This window comes from Miscanthus floridulus, chromosome 18 (genome assembly GCF_019320115.1).
Source record: "Miscanthus floridulus cultivar M001 chromosome 18, ASM1932011v1, whole genome shotgun sequence".
Lineage (NCBI taxonomy): Eukaryota > Viridiplantae > Streptophyta > Magnoliopsida > Poales > Poaceae > Miscanthus > Miscanthus floridulus.
The window spans coordinates 110,111,713-110,128,370 of NC_089597.1; the positions used below are offsets into that span (position 1 = coordinate 110,111,713).

Here is a 16,658-nt window from a genome sequence, read left to right on the forward strand (position 1 = left end):
ATTGAGCTATAAGGTTTACGTCCGCACTCCAAGTTACATGTAGGAATGGAACCACGACTTTATAGGACCGCTGTGTTAGAACTCTCATGTATATTATAAGGCCAATAGCCCAAGCTATGTAAACATGAACTTTGTAACGTGTTTTCCCCGTTATTAATAAAAAGTATGGCTTTTATATCAATCTTATTTGATCTGTGCGTATCAAGCTACTGATCAGACTGATACGTGATGCGTGGCGGACCGTAAATTAGGGGGCCGACAATGCCCTGTGACGATGCTTCACCCCTGCGATGATGGTCGACGAACGGGGTACCATGGCCCCTGTGACGGTAGTCTTGTGGCCCCTGTGACTAGCGCCGCACTTCCCATCTTCTCGGTGGCCGGCGAGATCTCCATGCCGACGGCAAACACCCAAGACAACCTCGATGGGCGTGCGGAAGCCAAGGGTGGTGGCCTTTTGGAGCGGCGCGGACCCACGGGTAGCAATCTCACCGAGGCGCCGATTGCCGACATAGCGACCTCACTGAACTTGCAGTGTGCGACGTTCTCCGATGGCGTATGGATGACCGGTCACCAGGTCAGGATCCAGAGAGAAGGAGAAGGAGGACAAAGAAATATTTAATACTATTTTATTCATTATAGGTAGTCTATATGCATATGGATAGGTACCTTTTGCTACGGACAACAGCTAGTCTATAGGGAATATTTTAATGACCATGGATTGCTTTATAGTAACATTCTGGTTGCTCTAGGTTATTTTTATGGTTTGGCCCTCAGTTGACAGCTTGTCCTTTTTTTATTTTTTTGAACATGGAAGATGATCTCCATTACTCAATAACTGAGGTCAAGTCATTGGCCACCAGAACCTGGGTACAATTTGGAATACTATCTCGAACTGAGACAATACCCGAACTAAGCCCTGCTCCAGCAGCAGCTAAGGAATGCGCTACCAAATTACATGATCGAGGATTATGAACCACTACATTTGAAGCAAAGTTACAGTGAATCAAATCCTTAAGTTCCCAGATTAGGCCACTTGCCGTGCTTCGATCAACACAGCCTCTGGACAACGCCTGAATCACCACTGCAGCATCAGTCGCTAAGACTATCTTCTGAATTCCTATCTCCACAGTTTTCTGGACCGTATGCAGGCATGCAACACAAGCTCGGCATGCAAAGGTTCTAAGACCTTCTGTAATTTACCATATCTTGAGCCAATGACAGCTCCTTCACAGTCTCGGATGACAAAACCCAAACCCCCAGATAGGTCATGAGCTCTGAAAGCTCCATCACAATTAAGTTTAGCAAAACCTTCTGGAGGTTTACTCCATTTCTGTCTTGTCGGACGAGGAACAGGATCTGATCTGAATTTTTCAAACACTGAACACTCTTCAGTATACGTTCTGATCATTTGTGCTAGCTGTGTGTTGCTTCTCGGCCTCTCCCCTTCATGCACGGCACATCACTCGCTCCATCAGAGATACATCAGAATGACTACCAGGCGTATTGATGTATCAGACATCAGAGCATCGGCCTAGTTTAAAATAGCCATAATCGGCCTTATTGACAGCTGGCCCGAATAAACATCGGACCTATAGCCCAGTTATTGCAAATCATGGTGCTTGTTAGACAACAATAAAAATTACAGCACAAATGCACTATACAGTTTTGACTGGACAATTGGGTTCATGATGCTTACGAATTCAACCTCTCCACCTAGGCAACTGGCCCGCATAAGACAAGAAGACGTCAGATTAAATCCGATGGTTCAAAATTTGTGTGCTGGAGGCTGTCGAAACACTTATGCCTGACATCGGTTGTTTCCTAGGCTGTCAACATTTGTTTTTGGGAAGCCTATAAAACATCCGAGTGATAGATACAAGCAAGCCTAATGATATTCATGCTTTGTTTTTTAAAGAAAAAACAAAAAGAACAGGCCGCATATGGTTTAGGCTTGGACAGGCATTGGGCTTCCAGTCGAACGGGCCTTCAGTCTTGAACGACAACAAAACCAGCTATACGCAAAACAGAACATCTGCATGTGGTAAATCGCTGTCCAACACAATTCTTCTAGGTCTAGTATTCGTGTGTTTCTGCATGTTCCGTTGAGTGTCGGCAACATCTAAAGCATGCGGATGTCAGGTAGACAGCAAATTAATCTAGGTTTAATCAAATCAATAAAAAATTAATATTAACATCTACCATATCAAAAGAGAAAAATATGACAATAATATTTTCATAATAGACCTAGTGTTGCCCGTTTGAAATTGTAAATATTACTCCCTCCATGTTCCTAAAGAAAGTCGTTTTGAGGTTGTCATAAGTCAAACATTTTAAACTTTGACTACAAATAAATTCTTTTTGGGTTGAGTTTGAAAATATAAAAGTGATGTAAGTAGATTCATCTCGAAACAAAGTTTTATAAAAGTATAGATTGACTATATTTTATAAATAAAAGTAGCAGTCAAAGATTATTTTGGAGACCGTGTCAATGTCTAAAACGACTTTTTTAGGGATATGGAGGGAGTACTCTTCTTTAATATAGATTTGTCGGAATTAAAATAGTTTGACCTAATACAAACTCAACAACATTTATATTTTGGGGGGTGAGCGGAGTATGTCATAAATGGTGTTCCAGAGCTCTCAATTAATTATATTTTGTCATCATGAGAAGTTTGTATATTCGATTTTTTTATAATTTATATTCAAATATAGTACTTTGCTTGAATATTTATCAAGATATGATTCCTGAGCTCCTCACACAGAAACTAATCAATACTCCGTACTAAGAAAGCAATGGTTAGAAAATATGTTTATTTTGTCACCCATGGAAATGAAGGCCTTGCAATTCGGCATGGCCGCATGAGTGAGCCCGCCGAGGACCAGGATCCCCCTCCCATAATACCGGGGGACTTCTCGGAAGGGGCTGCTGCGCGCTGTTGCGACCCCCTTATTTCTTGCCGTCGTCTCACCCCACAACCACTCTTTCGCTGTGAACCAATCCACCTGATCTGCCCGACGGAGCGAGTCGCAACAACCTCGCTCTCGCTCCGGCATCATCGTTGCGTTGCAAACCCAAGACGACCTAGACAGACAGCAGTGTCAGATCCACCGCGCGACCATGGCGGCCGCCTCGTCAGCGTCGCTGGAAGACCTCAAGAACGAGAACGTCGACCTCGTCAGTCCTCCTACCTCCATCTATCTTTCTCCTCTCCCTGCCTGCCATGTGTGTTTACTGTGTTTTCCATTTCGTGTGGCGTCGGTTTGCAACAGGAGAGCGTCCCGATCCAGGAGGTGTTCGCCGTCCTCAAGTCCTCGCCGCACGGGCTCACCTCCACCGATGGCGCCAGCCGCCTCCAGATCTTCGGCCCCAACAAGCTCGAGGAGAAGAAGGTCCGGTCAATTAAGAACGCGTCGATTTATTTGGAACCGATCCACGATAGATCCCACGAATGTGATGCGAAATCTGTTGAATCATTCTGCAGGAGAGTAAACTGCTCAAGTTCCTGGGGTTCATGTGGAACCCGCTCTCCTGGGTCATGGAGGCCGCCGCCATCATGGCAATCGTCCTCGCCAACGGAGGGGTACGTACGCCGCACAATCGCGCCGATCGACCGACGTGCATTTACGTTATACGTGTAGCGACGGCAACTAGTGGGTGAATGACACGTACGTGTGTGTGATCTCGTTCGTGCGTGCTGCAGGGGAGACCGCCGGACTGGCAAGACTTCGTCGGGATCGTCACGCTGCTCTTCATCAACTCCACGATCAGCTTCATCGAGGAGAACAACGCCGGCAATGCCGCCGCCGCGCTCATGGCCAGCCTCGCCCCCCAGACCAAGGCACGGCCCCTGTGATCCGGCGTTTTTTTTTTGTTGTTGCATTGCATAATTGCATTTACGCGTTCAGGCGCTGACCGAAACGGTGGATCGATCGGCGGTTGCATGCAGGTGCTGAGGGACGGCAAGTGGTCGGAGCAGGACGCGGCGATCCTGGTGCCCGGCGACATCATCAGCATCAAGCTCGGCGACATCATCCCGGCGGACGCGAGGCTGCTGGAGGGCGACCCGCTCAAGATCGACCAGTCGGCGCTCACGGGAGAGTCGCTGCCCGTCAACAAGATGCCCGGCGACAGCATCTACTCCGGCTCCACCTGCAAGCAGGGCGAGATCGAGGCCGTCGTGATCGCCACCGGCGTCCACACCTTCTTCGGGAAGGCCGCCCACCTCGTCGACAGCACCAACAACGTCGGCCACTTCCAGAAGGTCACATATACCACTCCCTACTCCCCAGTGATCATGTACACTAGTGCGACACCACATGTAATCCTCACCGTCGTGGCGCCTTGGCGTGCAGGTGCTCACGGCGATCGGGAACTTCTGCATCTGCTCCATCGCGGTCGGGATGCTGATCGAGATCATCGTCATGTACCCGATCCAGCACCGGCAGTACCGCGACGGCATCGACAACCTGCTCGTGCTGCTCATCGGCGGGATCCCCATCGCCATGCCCACCGTGCTGTCGGTGACCATGGCCATCGGGTCGCACCGGCTGTCGCAGCAGGGCGCCATCACCAAGCGGATGACGGCCATCGAGGAGATGGCCGGCATGGACGTGCTCTGCAGCGACAAGACAGGCACGCTCACCCTGAACAAGCTCACCGTCGACAAGAACATGATCGAGGTGCGCATTTGTGTTTCCTGCATTTACACGTGAACAGAATCTACTGAGGATGTCAGAGAAACGCCAACTGATCGATCAAATGTGCATTTGGTTTCAGCCGTTTGTGAAGGATCTGGACAAGGACGCCGTAGTCCTGTACGCAGCTCGAGCCTCCAGAACTGAGAACCAGGACGCCATCGACGCGTCCATCGTCGGAATGCTCGCCGACCCAAGGGAGGTATGTGATGTTGAACACTTGAACCCCTAGTCTGACACATAAACCACTGAGGCATTGTAACGCCGCCATTGGCGATTCATGGATCTCACGATGCATGTCATGAACATTGTAACACCGCAGGCCCGTGCCGGCATCCAGGAGGTGCACTTCATGCCGTTCAACCCCGTTGATAAGCGCACTGCCATCACCTATATCGACTCCGACGGGTCATGGCACCGCATCAGCAAAGGTGCCCCTGAGCAGGTGAATTATGCTGTTTCGATTCAATGAAAGAGATGTTGCAGTACGTCCGATGCTGACCTGTGCCAACAACCTGCCCGTAGATCATCGAGCTGTGCCGGCTCCGTGAGGACCTCAGCCGGAGGGTGCACGCCATCATCGCCAAGTTCGCGGACCGCGGGCTGCGTTCGCTGGCCGTGGCGCGGCAGAGGATCCCGGAGTGCAACAAGGACGCGCCGGGCACTCCGTGGCAGTTCCTGGCCGTGCTCCCTCTGTTCGACCCGCCGAGGCACGACAGCGCCGAGACCATCCGCCGCGCGCTCAACCTGGGCGTGAACGTCAAGATGATCACGGGCGACCAGCTGGCCATCGGCAAGGAGACCGGGCGGCGGCTCGGAATGGGCACCAACATGTACCCGTCCAGCTCCCTGCTCAAGGACGGCGACACGGGCGGGCTCCCCGTGGACGAGCTGATCGAGAAGGCGGACGGGTTCGCGGGCGTGTTCCCGGAGCACAAGTACGAGATCGTGCGGCGGCTGCAGGAGCGGAAGCACATCTGCGGGATGACGGGCGACGGCGTGAACGACGCGCCGGCGCTGAAGAAGGCGGACATCGGGATCGCGGTGGCGGACGCAACGGACGCGGCGCGGGGCGCGTCGGACATCGTGCTCACGGAGCCCGGCCTGAGCGTCATCATCAGCGCCGTGCTGACGAGCCGAGCCATCTTCCAGCGGATGAAGAACTACACCATCTACGCCGTGTCCATCACCATCCGGGTGGTGCTGGGCTTCCTGCTCCTGGCGCTCATCTGGCGGTTCGACTTCGCGCCCTTCATGGTGCTCATCATCGCCGTGCTCAACGACGGCACCATCATGACCATCTCCAAGGACCGGGTGAAGCCGTCCCCGATGCCCGACGCCTGGCGCCTGCAGGAGATCTTCGCCACCGGCGTCGTCCTCGGCACCTATCAAGCCCTCGCTACCGTCCTCTTCTTCTGGGCCGTCCGCGACACCCACTTCTTCACGGTCAGTCATGGTTTCTGTTCTGACGATCGATATGCCCGTCCGTCCTGAGTCCTGACATGGCATCTCTCTTTTGGCGTGCAAATGCAATGCAATGCAGAATACGTTCGGAGTGCACCACATCGGGGACAGCACGGAGGAGCTGATGGCGGCGGTGTACCTCCAGGTGAGCATCATCAGCCAGGCGCTCATCTTCGTGACCCGAGCTCGGAGCTGGTTCTTCGTGGAGCGCCCGGGCCTGCTGCTGGTGGCCGCCTTCCTCGCGGCGCAGCTGGTGGCGACGCTGATCGCCGTGTACGCGCACTGGCCGTTCGCCAAGATCAAGGGCATCGGCTGGGGCTGGGGCGCCGTCATCTGGCTCTTCTCCATCGTCACCTTCTTCCCGCTGGACGTGTTCAAGTTCGCCATCCGCTACTTCCTGAGCGGCAAGCAGTGGAACAACGTGTTCGACAACAAGACGGCGTTCGCCAACGAGCTGGACTACGGCAAGGGCAAGCGCGAGGCGCAGTGGGCGATCGCGCAGCGGTCGCTGCACGGGCTGCAGCAGCCCGAGGCGTCGGGCCTCTTCAACACCGACAACAGCAACGACTTCATTGAGCTCTCCGAGATCGCCGAGCAGGCCAAGCGCCGAGCAGAGATCGCCAGGTATGAGCTGACGAAGCTATAGACATTGCCAATTTGCCGCCATGAACTTAAGAACTGACGCATGCTGCTGCACTGCACGCAGGCTAAGGGAGCTGAACACGCTGAAAGGACACGTGGAGTCGGTGGTGAAGCTCAAGGGGCTGGACATCGACACCATCCAACATAACTACACCGTGTGATCGATCAGCATAGCTACACCGTGTGTTCATGCCATCGATTTGGAGGAGGAACTTTTCTTTTCTTTTTTTCGAAAGGGGAGGAGGAACTGTAGGATTCAGTTTTACTCGTTTTCTTTTATGTTGCAGCCTAATGGAATCAGGATATATCTAGGGTGAGATGAATAACTTGAAGAAACTGTAGAATTTGATCCAAGGACATGTTTGTTTGTTGCAGAGCTGAATAATTCCAAGGTTACTTCTAAAGCCATGCATGCATCACTACTGTTGTTGAATACTAGTAAGTATGGCGATGCTGTGTGTGGCCTCGATCTCTGGTTACTTGGTTAGGAGTAGCATACAAATACAAGCCTTTTCAGCTTGAATTGAATTCAAATTTCATTCCTGAACGTCCATTTCGTGCAGAATTTCTTTTTTCTTTTGTAGGGATGAGATTAAATTGTGCCAATTGCCTTGAGGAAGAATAAGTTCTCATGGAAATCCTAGATGTTTATCAGTAGTGATATAAAAAAGAATGTTTAAATGTGAAATCAAATTGGGATGGTATAGATTAATTAGTAATATCTCATGGAGCCCAATAGTACCTTTGTATTGCTTCCCTTAAATGAGAGGTCAGAGCACCTGCCACAAGCTATACATTTTTCTCAAAAACAAATTCCAAAACTAGCAGCGTAGTTGCGCCGTTTAATTGTGAATCGAATTTGAATGGCACAGATCAATAAGTGCATCTGCTGCAGTTTTGGACTGTAGAAGTGTAGATACAGCAAATCAATATTAAAAGATTGGGAAAACGCTTCTTAAATAGTGCGTCCGTCTGGACGGACGGAACCGTAATCGCCCCCGCTCCCGCCCACGCCGTCCGCCTGCGCCGCGCACGGCGAGCCCGACGCGCTAGGCGCAAGCTAGCTTACTCCCGAACTCACGCCTCCCGTCGCAACTGTGCTCTATCTACCTGCCCCTGCTGAGGTCCATGCCGCCAACGTGCTCCACACTGGTGACCTCTGCACTACTATGAGACTTCGAGTTCCATGCCAGCGTCTAGCTCCGCGTCGACGAGCCTTCATTAATCCAAGCAACAAGCAGATGTTTCTGTGGTATGTTGCAATAGTATGTTTCAAGTGTTTCAGATGTTTTCGTGGTATGTTGCAAGTGTTGTATATCGATGTTGTAAAAATAGATCGGGATATTGCATATGTTGTAATGGCTATACACGTATGATTCAAGTGTATGCTCCAAATGTTTTATCTTTTCCAGATGAATGTTGATGTTACATATACATGCATGTTGTAAGCATATGTTTCAAGTGTTTTCAGGTGTTTCATATGTATGTTTGAAAGTGTCTCAGCTGGATGTTGCATATGTTTGCAATGTTTTTTCAAATGTTTTTTAGGCGCTTTTCGCAAGTGTTTCAGACGCTTGTTTCAAGTGTTTCATCTATCTTCTTTTGTATGTTGCAACTGTTGTATTTAAATATTTCAAAAGTAGATCGAGTGTTGCACACAGGATGCACGTGGAAAGCAATCAGTGGCGTGGATGACATGGGCGACGTTTGGGGCGGCCACTACTGGTGCGCTTCCTCGTGAGCACGTCGCACTAGGCACTCGTTCGCTCCCTGTGCGAGCAGCGTTCGGATGCTAGCGCCCAGATCGAACGTCTGCGCGCTAGCAAGTCCGTAAAAAGATTTGTGTTGTACATTAGATACGGATAAATGTTGCAAACATATGCACAACATAACTGCATAGTATAAATCAATAAGGGAAAAATGGAAATGCACAACATACTCGAGAGGAAAATATTGCAAGAGGAACGTTTCATTTCATCTTACTATTTGTCTATATCACAAGAGTTTTGGAGATGCTCTAATGCCACAGAGTTTTGGAGATGCTCTAATGCCACAAGAGTTTTTTTTGTAACCACATGCGGTTAGCGGTCGTGGTCATGCACTACGTCTTGTTCATCGCTGAACCTTGCTCATGGTGGGCTCTTGCGTGGGTTCTAGCGTGTGCCTTGGGTTTTTGTACCCTCCCTGGAAAGATGGGCTCTGCCAAAAGAGAGGCCCATGAATGGGCTTGATCAGGGTTCGACCGAACCCTTTCTGGGCCCTGGTCCGATTTAACTTGTGAGGAGGTCTTGGCGGCGTTCGGCTGGCTGGCTGGGCTGGGCATGGCTAGCCAGCTCATTCACAGAAATACTGTTTACGTCCAGACAGAACAGTATTTTCCTCCCACGACAATCAGCCGGAACAGTATTTTGGTTTATTTTTCAGTCTTGCCGAACAGGCCCCTTATTTTTATAGACCTTGCTAAAAAATACTCTATTTATTCTCAGCCATATTATAAAATCCAACGATGTATGTTTTTTTTTCATGATTAATCTCGTAATCTATAGGCGTTATATCTGAAAGGATACTCTATTTATTCTCAGCCGTTAGATCATCACAAAATCCAACCGTTCATATTATTTTATTTTATTTTATTTCCATACTCTATTTATTCTCGGCCGTTAGATTATCATAAAATCCAATTGTGCATATATTTTTCCTGTTAGATCATTATAAAATCTAACGGTGGATATTTTTCTTTTTAATGATTATAGCAAATATGCCTATGCGTTGTTGTAATGTTTGTTTGCTTTTAAAAGAGTTGAGTTTTTTAGCCATATTTTAATACTTTTATATGCATCACGAAAAATGCCTAAATTTTGTTAAAGCCCGAGGGCATTTCTAATGCAGAAATTATATCAGCCTGTTCGGTTGGCTGGTTCGTATCGTTGCTGATTCGTAAAGAAGTACTGTTGGCTGGTTTGTGTGAGAGAAAAATATTGTTCCGACTAAAAATTTACGATCGTTTACGATAAGCCACAGCCAAACGAACAGGCTTAGTTCTATGAGCATTAATTGTATTGGTATCTAAGCGTTTTTCTGGATAGCTATTGAAGAGAGAAAAATCTAAAAAAAAAACGAGTTAGGTTAGAAACCACGTCTTCACGCGCATCAACAACGAAGAAACTGCTCGGTCCTGCGTTTGGGAGAAGAAGCGTGATTTCTATCTTCTTCCCTAGATCCGGTGCGCTCGTCTCTCGGCCGCGTGCTCCGGCTCTCGTCTCCTGGCCACGTGCGGATCTCGTCTTCCGGCGGCGTGCGCCGGCGCGGAGCTCGCTTGCGGTCATCCTGGTGTCCGACTCGTCCGGCGGGGTGGTCATCCCGGTGTCCGACTCCTCCGGCGGGGTGCTGACCCCCACGGCGCACCGGCGGACGTGCCTGGTTCCGCAAGATTGCGCCATACGTCCTCTGCCTCCCCTCCCCCTCGCCGCCGCACCGCGTGCGGCCCCGACCGCTCCCGTGTGCGCTCGGCCCCGTCCCCTCCCGCGCTTCTTCTCCACACGCGCGCAGCCGTGGAGCCGCGGCCGGTCGCACTTGTGCGTGTCGCAACGAGTCCGTGCATGTTGCTGTGTTCGGCGCGAAGCTGCGTTCCATGGCCGCGGTCCTGTGCAAGTTGCTGTGGCCTGTGGCTCGTAGCATGTTCCATGGGCGACATCACCTCTAAGCCTGTGCATGTCGTTGTGGCTCGTAGCAGCTAGCTCGTAATTTTTAGGCTGTCTCGTTGAACGTGAAAGCTCCTTTTGAATATAGTAGAAGATGGATAGATGGACTGGGGTTCTTCTCCTTAATAAACACAGCCAAAAAATAAATAAAAACAAAGGCAGACCAAACACATTGCCGTTCCCATTTTTATATAGTACAAATAAATAAAGAAGAAGAGCACTGCACATCGAAGCGGGTAGTTGCATCCCTGGTCGATGGCTACTGTTGGCACGTCCCTGTGTTGCAGTGTGGATTCACGATTGGCTGGCCCAGGCTGCTGTCTTCTCCCAAATTCCCTCCAGTATTTGAATACTTCGCTTCATTCCATCCCAGCGAAAAGGATGGCTTCTCAGGCACCACAGCGACTTGTTACCCTCTCTCAATGCCCATGGATCTTTCCAACTCCTAGCAGCAGTACGTTGTTCTTGAAATAATATGAGAATGTTGTCACCAAAAAAAGGGCCCATGGATACAGCTTTGTCTTGTGCTCTGATGGCAACGCTTAACTGAAAACTGACAGAACTTCACTATCAGTTCAGTGTGTGTGTGTGTGTGTAATATATGGACACACACATATCATATGCAACTGTAGTAGGTAGCACTTTGTTAAAGAAGACTGGGCTGACGATAAATAAGCTTAAGATAACATGTTATGAATACTGGCCTCTGCATTTTCGGAAATCAACTTTGTAGATTTGTACATTGTAGATTGCTGTGCAAGCTATAAATCACATGCTAGATTGTTTGTTGTCCTGGTCTCCTGGACCGTAGCAATCCAAAGGCTAGTTGTTAGACTAGACTGGGATATCCCTTATTTTGAAATTTAAAATAGAAAAGTAGGAGAAAAGTATATGACAGGAAAAAATAGGAGAGAAAAAAAAACCCGAGAGAAGCAAAAGTAAACATACTGGTGCCCAACCAATACAATTGACCACGTTAAACAGCATATAAGCCTCAATCAATACAATTGACCACGTTAAACCAATCGAAGTCCCCTACAATTGTACATCAACAATCAGCTCCTCCACAGCGTGCACGGTACAGTTAACAATTTCAAGCTGTAACAAACAGGGTGAAGTCCATTCAAGACCAGTCAGGTAAGAATCTTGTACCACTCTCTCCGTCTAGAAAAGAATGCAATTATGGAAAACATGCTAGTCAAACTTGCACTACTTTGACCAAGATTATAGTAAATAGTATTAGTATTTATGTCTCGAAATAAATTTATTATGAAAATATATTCTATAACCAATCTAATGATACTTATTTTGTCTCATGAGTGTTAGTACATTTTCATATAATTTTAGTTAAAGTTAAAACTGTTTGACTTCTCGAAATATAAGAATTGCATTTTTTTTTTATGGACGGAGAGAGTACCAAGAAAGGCCAACTGAAAACTTTGGACCTTTCAAGTGCAAGTACACGCAGCATGAGCAAGCTCTTTCGATCAACGCCTCATGGGGTGGCCACTGGTAAGGCCACGCATGTGGAGTTATTGTCCAATTGAATGAATGGATGGAGCAGATGCCATCTCTCTGTCAACGAAGCAAATCCAGTGTCCAGCACCTCTCATCTGATCTCCAATGCCAGCGAGGTATTCAATGGGAATGCAAATAGTACCCAGAAGACATTGAGCCAGTTCGGCAGGCCGTAAATGATCGTGGATTATTTACTGCTGGCTGGTTTGGTGTGAGAGAAAAATATTGTTCTAGCTTATAATCCACGATCGTATACGAGCAAGCGAACAGGCTGATTAACATCAGCATGAGTTGTTGATTTCCCAATGGGGCTGCATCACGAAGCATTTCTGAATGATTGATCAAATTCAGCATGGAAAACAACTGATCAGGCCATCAGAGTCATCCAGATGACAAATTTTAAGATGGCACCCCAAGGATTTCGTGTAAAGTTTTAGCTCATCATCAAGAAGAAAGTGACTTCAGGTAGACAGGGATTTCAGAGCAGCAGACCAAACTAAATTTGAATGCACCTTGAATCAAACACTGCGTTTTAGGTTTAGAGACTTGACGTTACCCACCACCATGGCTGCACAAGTGACACGACGCCTTACCTTCAGTCGTACAAGACAGTAATGCTGTTCTCGTTGAGATGAGGCTGTCAATACTCAGCAACAAAAAGTATCAAACAAGGTCAATAAATAAGTTCAGACCTTAACCGCCTCGTGTCACATAAGGTCTCTCTGGCAACTCATGGTTTGCCTGATCCATTTTGTCCAGTTGTCCAGGGTATAAAAATAATGAAACATGATTCTCTTGTACCAAATAAGAACAACTTCTGGTGGCAGTTGTCATGTGGGGCCGCCCCTATTCTAGGAAACGGCGCGCCAGAGACGTCCATCGCGCTATTGAACACGCGGCTGGCTCACAGCCGCCGGCCTCAGGCCATGCGGAGCAGGCTGTTTCAATCAGTGGCTAGGAATAGAAAGAGAGATAAATTAGTTCCTAAGATTGAGGAGTAATTACCTCCTAATTGTTAGGCTCAAGGCCTATTTAGCCATGTACGTGGGCAAGGAATAAAGGGGGCAAAACATTAACCATCTAATCTATCTTCTTCTTCCCTAAACAAGCCACCTGCGGAGGGGGAAAACCTCGCGGTGAGCCTGGAGCGCGACTACGAGTTACGTAGTCGCGGTCCGGCGTCTCTAGGTGCCGGCGCCCTTGACAACCTGGTATCGCGATCCAGGTCCTCCTCCGTCTCGCCGCCGCCGCCGCCAATTCGCGCTCACTCCGCCTAGCCTTCCCCACCGCACCCCACTGCCTCCGCGCACCCAGCACCACCTCCAGCCGACATCATGGGAGAGCAGCCCAACGCCGCCCTTCAAGCCACCCTGGACGCGTTAGCCGTCACCCTGAAGACGCTCCATACCTCAGTCGAGGCCAATACCCAGGCGATCAGGCGCCTGAGCGAGGAGCGCTCCTCGTGGTCGTCATCCTCCAAGGGCGGGACTGGCGAACACCATCAGGATCGGCCGCCGTGGTTCCAGAAACTCGACTTTCCGCGCTATGATGGCAAGTCCGATCCGCTGATCTTCATCAACCGGTGCGAGTCCTACTTCCACCAGCAGCGGATCATGGAGGAAGAGAAGGTGTGGATGGCTTCCTACAACCTGGAAGAGGGCGCCCAGATGTGGTACATCCAGGTCCAGGAAGACGAGGGAATTCCCTCATGGCGCCGCTTCAAGGACCTTCTCCATCTCCGCTACGGGCCACCGCTGCGCTCCAACCCCCTCCACGAATTGGCCTCCTGCAAGCGCACGGGCACCGTCGCGGACTACCAGGATCGCTTCCAAGCACTTCTTCCCCGTGCTGGGCGTCTCGAGGAGGAACAGCGCGTCCAGCTCTTCACTGGGGGCCTTCAGCCGCTGCTCAGCCTTGACGTCGAGGTCCACAATCCACAAACCCTCGCCGGCGCTATGAGCCTCGCCCGCAAGCTGGAGTTACGGGAGCAGTACGCGGCGCCCGCCCCGCGAGCAGCGACAAGGGGACTGCTGCCCGTGCCTCAGCAGCGCCTAGCGCTGCCCGCACCACCGGGGGCCAATCCTCCTGCCCCAAACACCGTCACCGTGGAGGGCCGGCCGATCAAGCGTCTGTCCACAGCCGAACAGGAAGAGCGCCGCTGGCTGGGCCTCTGCTACAACTACGACGAAAAATTCGTTCGTGGGCACAACCGCATCTGCAAGCGTCTATTTTTACTGGACGCCGCCATGGAGGACGGGGAGGATACGACGGAATCCTCCGAACCGACGGCTGCTGAGGAGGAGTCGCCCATCTTCTCCCTTCACGCCATCGCGGGCGTCCGCTTCACCGACACTATGCAGCTCGACGTTGACCTCGGCGGTACCTCACTCATCGTGCTTCTAGACTCGGGGTCTACTCACAACTTCATCTCTGAGTCCGCAGCGCAGCGCACCGGCCTACCCCTCCAACGCCGTCCTCGACTCACGGCTACAGTGGCGAACGACGAACGTGTGGCTTGCGTCGGCGTCATCCGCCAGGCCGCGGTCACCATCCACGGCGACCTCTTCCACGCCGATCTTTTTGTCATGCCGCTTGCAGGTTACGACATGGTGTTGGGCACACAGTGGCTGGCGACGCTGGGCCCTATCCTGTGGGATTTTGGCGCCCGCACCATGACGTTCCAGCGGCAGGGCTAGTCCGTTTGTTGGCAGGGGGTTCCTAGGCCCGAGGCGCCCGTCGTCCGCACCACCACTGCCACAACCACCCTGCTGGATGAGCTACTCGCATCCTTCGATGACATCTTCGTCGAGCCGCACGGCCTACCGCCGATCCGATCCCAGGACCACGGCATCACTCTTGTCCCGGGTTCGCAGCCAGTCGCGGTGCGCCCCTACCACTACCCGGTGACCCACAAGGATGAGCTGGAACGCCAGTGCCCCGCAATGCTGCACCAAGGCCTCATTCGTCGGAGCTCTTCAGCGTTCTCTTCGCCCGTCCTCCTTGTTAAGAAAGTGGACGGCTCGTGGCGATTCTGCGTCTACTACCGCGCTCTGAACGCCATCACCGTCAAGGACGCTTTCCCCATTCCCGTCGTCGATGAGCTGCTAGACGAGCTCCACGGCGCCAAGTTCTTTACCAAGCTCGACCTTCGCTCCGGCTATCATCAGGTCCGCATGCGCGTCGACGATATCGCCAAGACGGCGTTCCGCACCCATGATGGCCTCTACGAGTTCCTGGTCATGCCGTCTGGGTTGTGCAATGCCCCGGCAACATTCCAGGCTCTGATGAACGACGTACTGTGGCCCTTCCTTCGGCGCTTCGTCCTGGTATTTTTTATGACATTTTGATCTACAGTGCATCGTGGGCTGATCACCTGCGCCATCTGCGGGCCGTCTTCGTCGTCCTACAGCAGCACCGACTTTTTGTCAAGCGCTCCAAATGCGTTTTCGGCGAGCGCTCCATTGCCTACCTAGGGCACATCATCTCCGACGCCGGCGTCGCCATGGATCCCGCCAAGGTACATGCGGTCTCCGACTGGCCCCAACCCCGTTCGGCTCGCGCAGTGCGGGGGTTCTTGGGCCTTGCGGGCTATTACCGCAAGTTCGTCCACGACTACGGCGCCATCGTGGCCCCACTTACGGCGTTGCTAAAGAAGGACGGCTTCTCCTGGAACGACGCCGCCGCCGCGGCTTTCCAGGCCCTCAAAGCCACGGTCACCTCGGCGCCGGTCCTGGCGCTACCGGACTTCACACGGTCATTCGTCATCGAGTGCGACGCGTCCACCCACGGCTTCAGGGCTGTGCTGATCCAGGACAAGCACCCCATCGCTTACTTCAGTCGACCGGTGGCCCCACAGCATCGCTCCCTCGCCATGTACGAGCGAGAGCTCATCGGTCTCATCCACGCCATTAGACATTGGCGGCCGTACCTGTGGGGACGTCGCTTCACCGTGCGTACGGACCACTACAGCTTGAAGTTCCTCCTCGATCAGTGCCTCGCCATGATCCCACAACATCACTGGGTCGGGAAGCTGCTCGGGTTCGACTTCACGGTGGAATACAAGCCCGGCGCACAGAACATGGTGGCGGACGCTCTCTCCCGCCGCGACACAGAGGACGGCGCCGTTCTGGCCATCTCCGCTCCGTGCTTCGACTACATCGACCGTCTGCGTCAGGCTCAGGCCACTGACCCTGCCTTGGTCGCCCTCCGGGACGAGCTTACTGCAGGTTCACGCGGAGTGCCGTGGGCTCTCACTGACGACTTGGTGACATATGATGGTCGGCTGTACGTGCCACCAGCGTCGCCTCTCCTGCCCGAGCTCTTGGCCGCGGTGCACGAGGACGGCCACGAGGGGGTGCAGCGCACCTTGCATCGCCTTCGCCGGGACTTCCACTTCCCCGACATGCACCGCATCGTCCAAGATTTCGTGCATACCTGCGCCACGTGCCAGAGGTACAAGTCGGAACATCTTCACCCCGCAGGGCTGCTGCTTCCCCTGCTGGTTCCGACGGCGATCTGGGCGGACTTCGTGGAGGCGCTACCGCATGTACGAGGGAAGTCCGTCATCTTAACGGTGGTGGATCGCTTCAGCAAGTATTGCCATTTCATCCCCCTTGCCCACCCGTACTCGACGGA

At 51.6% G+C, this 16,658-nt stretch overlaps 2 protein-coding genes across 2 annotated transcripts; both read left to right on the forward strand.

Annotated features, from left to right (window-relative positions):
* The first annotated feature begins 2,959 nt into the window (after positions 1-2,959).
* On the forward strand, positions 2,960-7,210 carry LOC136522919 (ATPase 2, plasma membrane-type-like). Its single transcript, XM_066516716.1, has 11 exons — positions 2,960-3,178; positions 3,274-3,393; positions 3,486-3,584; positions 3,705-3,842; positions 3,951-4,265; positions 4,357-4,683; positions 4,781-4,900; positions 5,021-5,143; positions 5,224-6,144; positions 6,242-6,786; positions 6,869-7,210. Exons 1-11 carry the CDS (start codon positions 3,122-3,124, stop codon positions 6,963-6,965), a joined length of 2,862 nt encoding a protein of 953 aa, XP_066372813.1. The 5' UTR covers positions 2,960-3,121; the 3' UTR covers positions 6,966-7,210.
* Positions 7,211-13,357: 6,147 nt separating this feature from the next.
* On the forward strand, positions 13,358-14,719 carry LOC136524363 (uncharacterized). Its single transcript, XM_066517768.1, has one exon. It carries the CDS (start codon positions 13,358-13,360, stop codon positions 14,717-14,719), a length of 1,362 nt encoding a protein of 453 aa, XP_066373865.1.
* The last annotated feature ends 1,939 nt before the right edge of the window (positions 14,720-16,658 follow it).

What these genes read in the sequence shown, in the direction of transcription:
- LOC136524363 (XM_066517768.1), top strand. Translation starts at nt 13,358, where the DNA reads ATGGGAGAGCAGCCCAACGCCGCCCTTCAAGCCACCCTGGACGCGTTA.
- LOC136522919 (XM_066516716.1), top strand. Translation starts at nt 3,122, where the DNA reads ATGGCGGCCGCCTCGTCAGCGTCGCTGGAAGACCTCAAGAACGAGAAC. An exon ending in ACAAGCTCGAGGAGAAGAAG is followed by an intron (nt 3,394 to 3,485) that starts GTCCGGTCAATT and finishes ATCATTCTGCAG; the next exon opens with GAGAGTAAACTGCTCAAGTT. An exon ending in TGCTCGCCGACCCAAGGGAG is followed by an intron (nt 4,901 to 5,020) that starts GTATGTGATGTT and finishes GTAACACCGCAG; the next exon opens with GCCCGTGCCGGCATCCAGGA.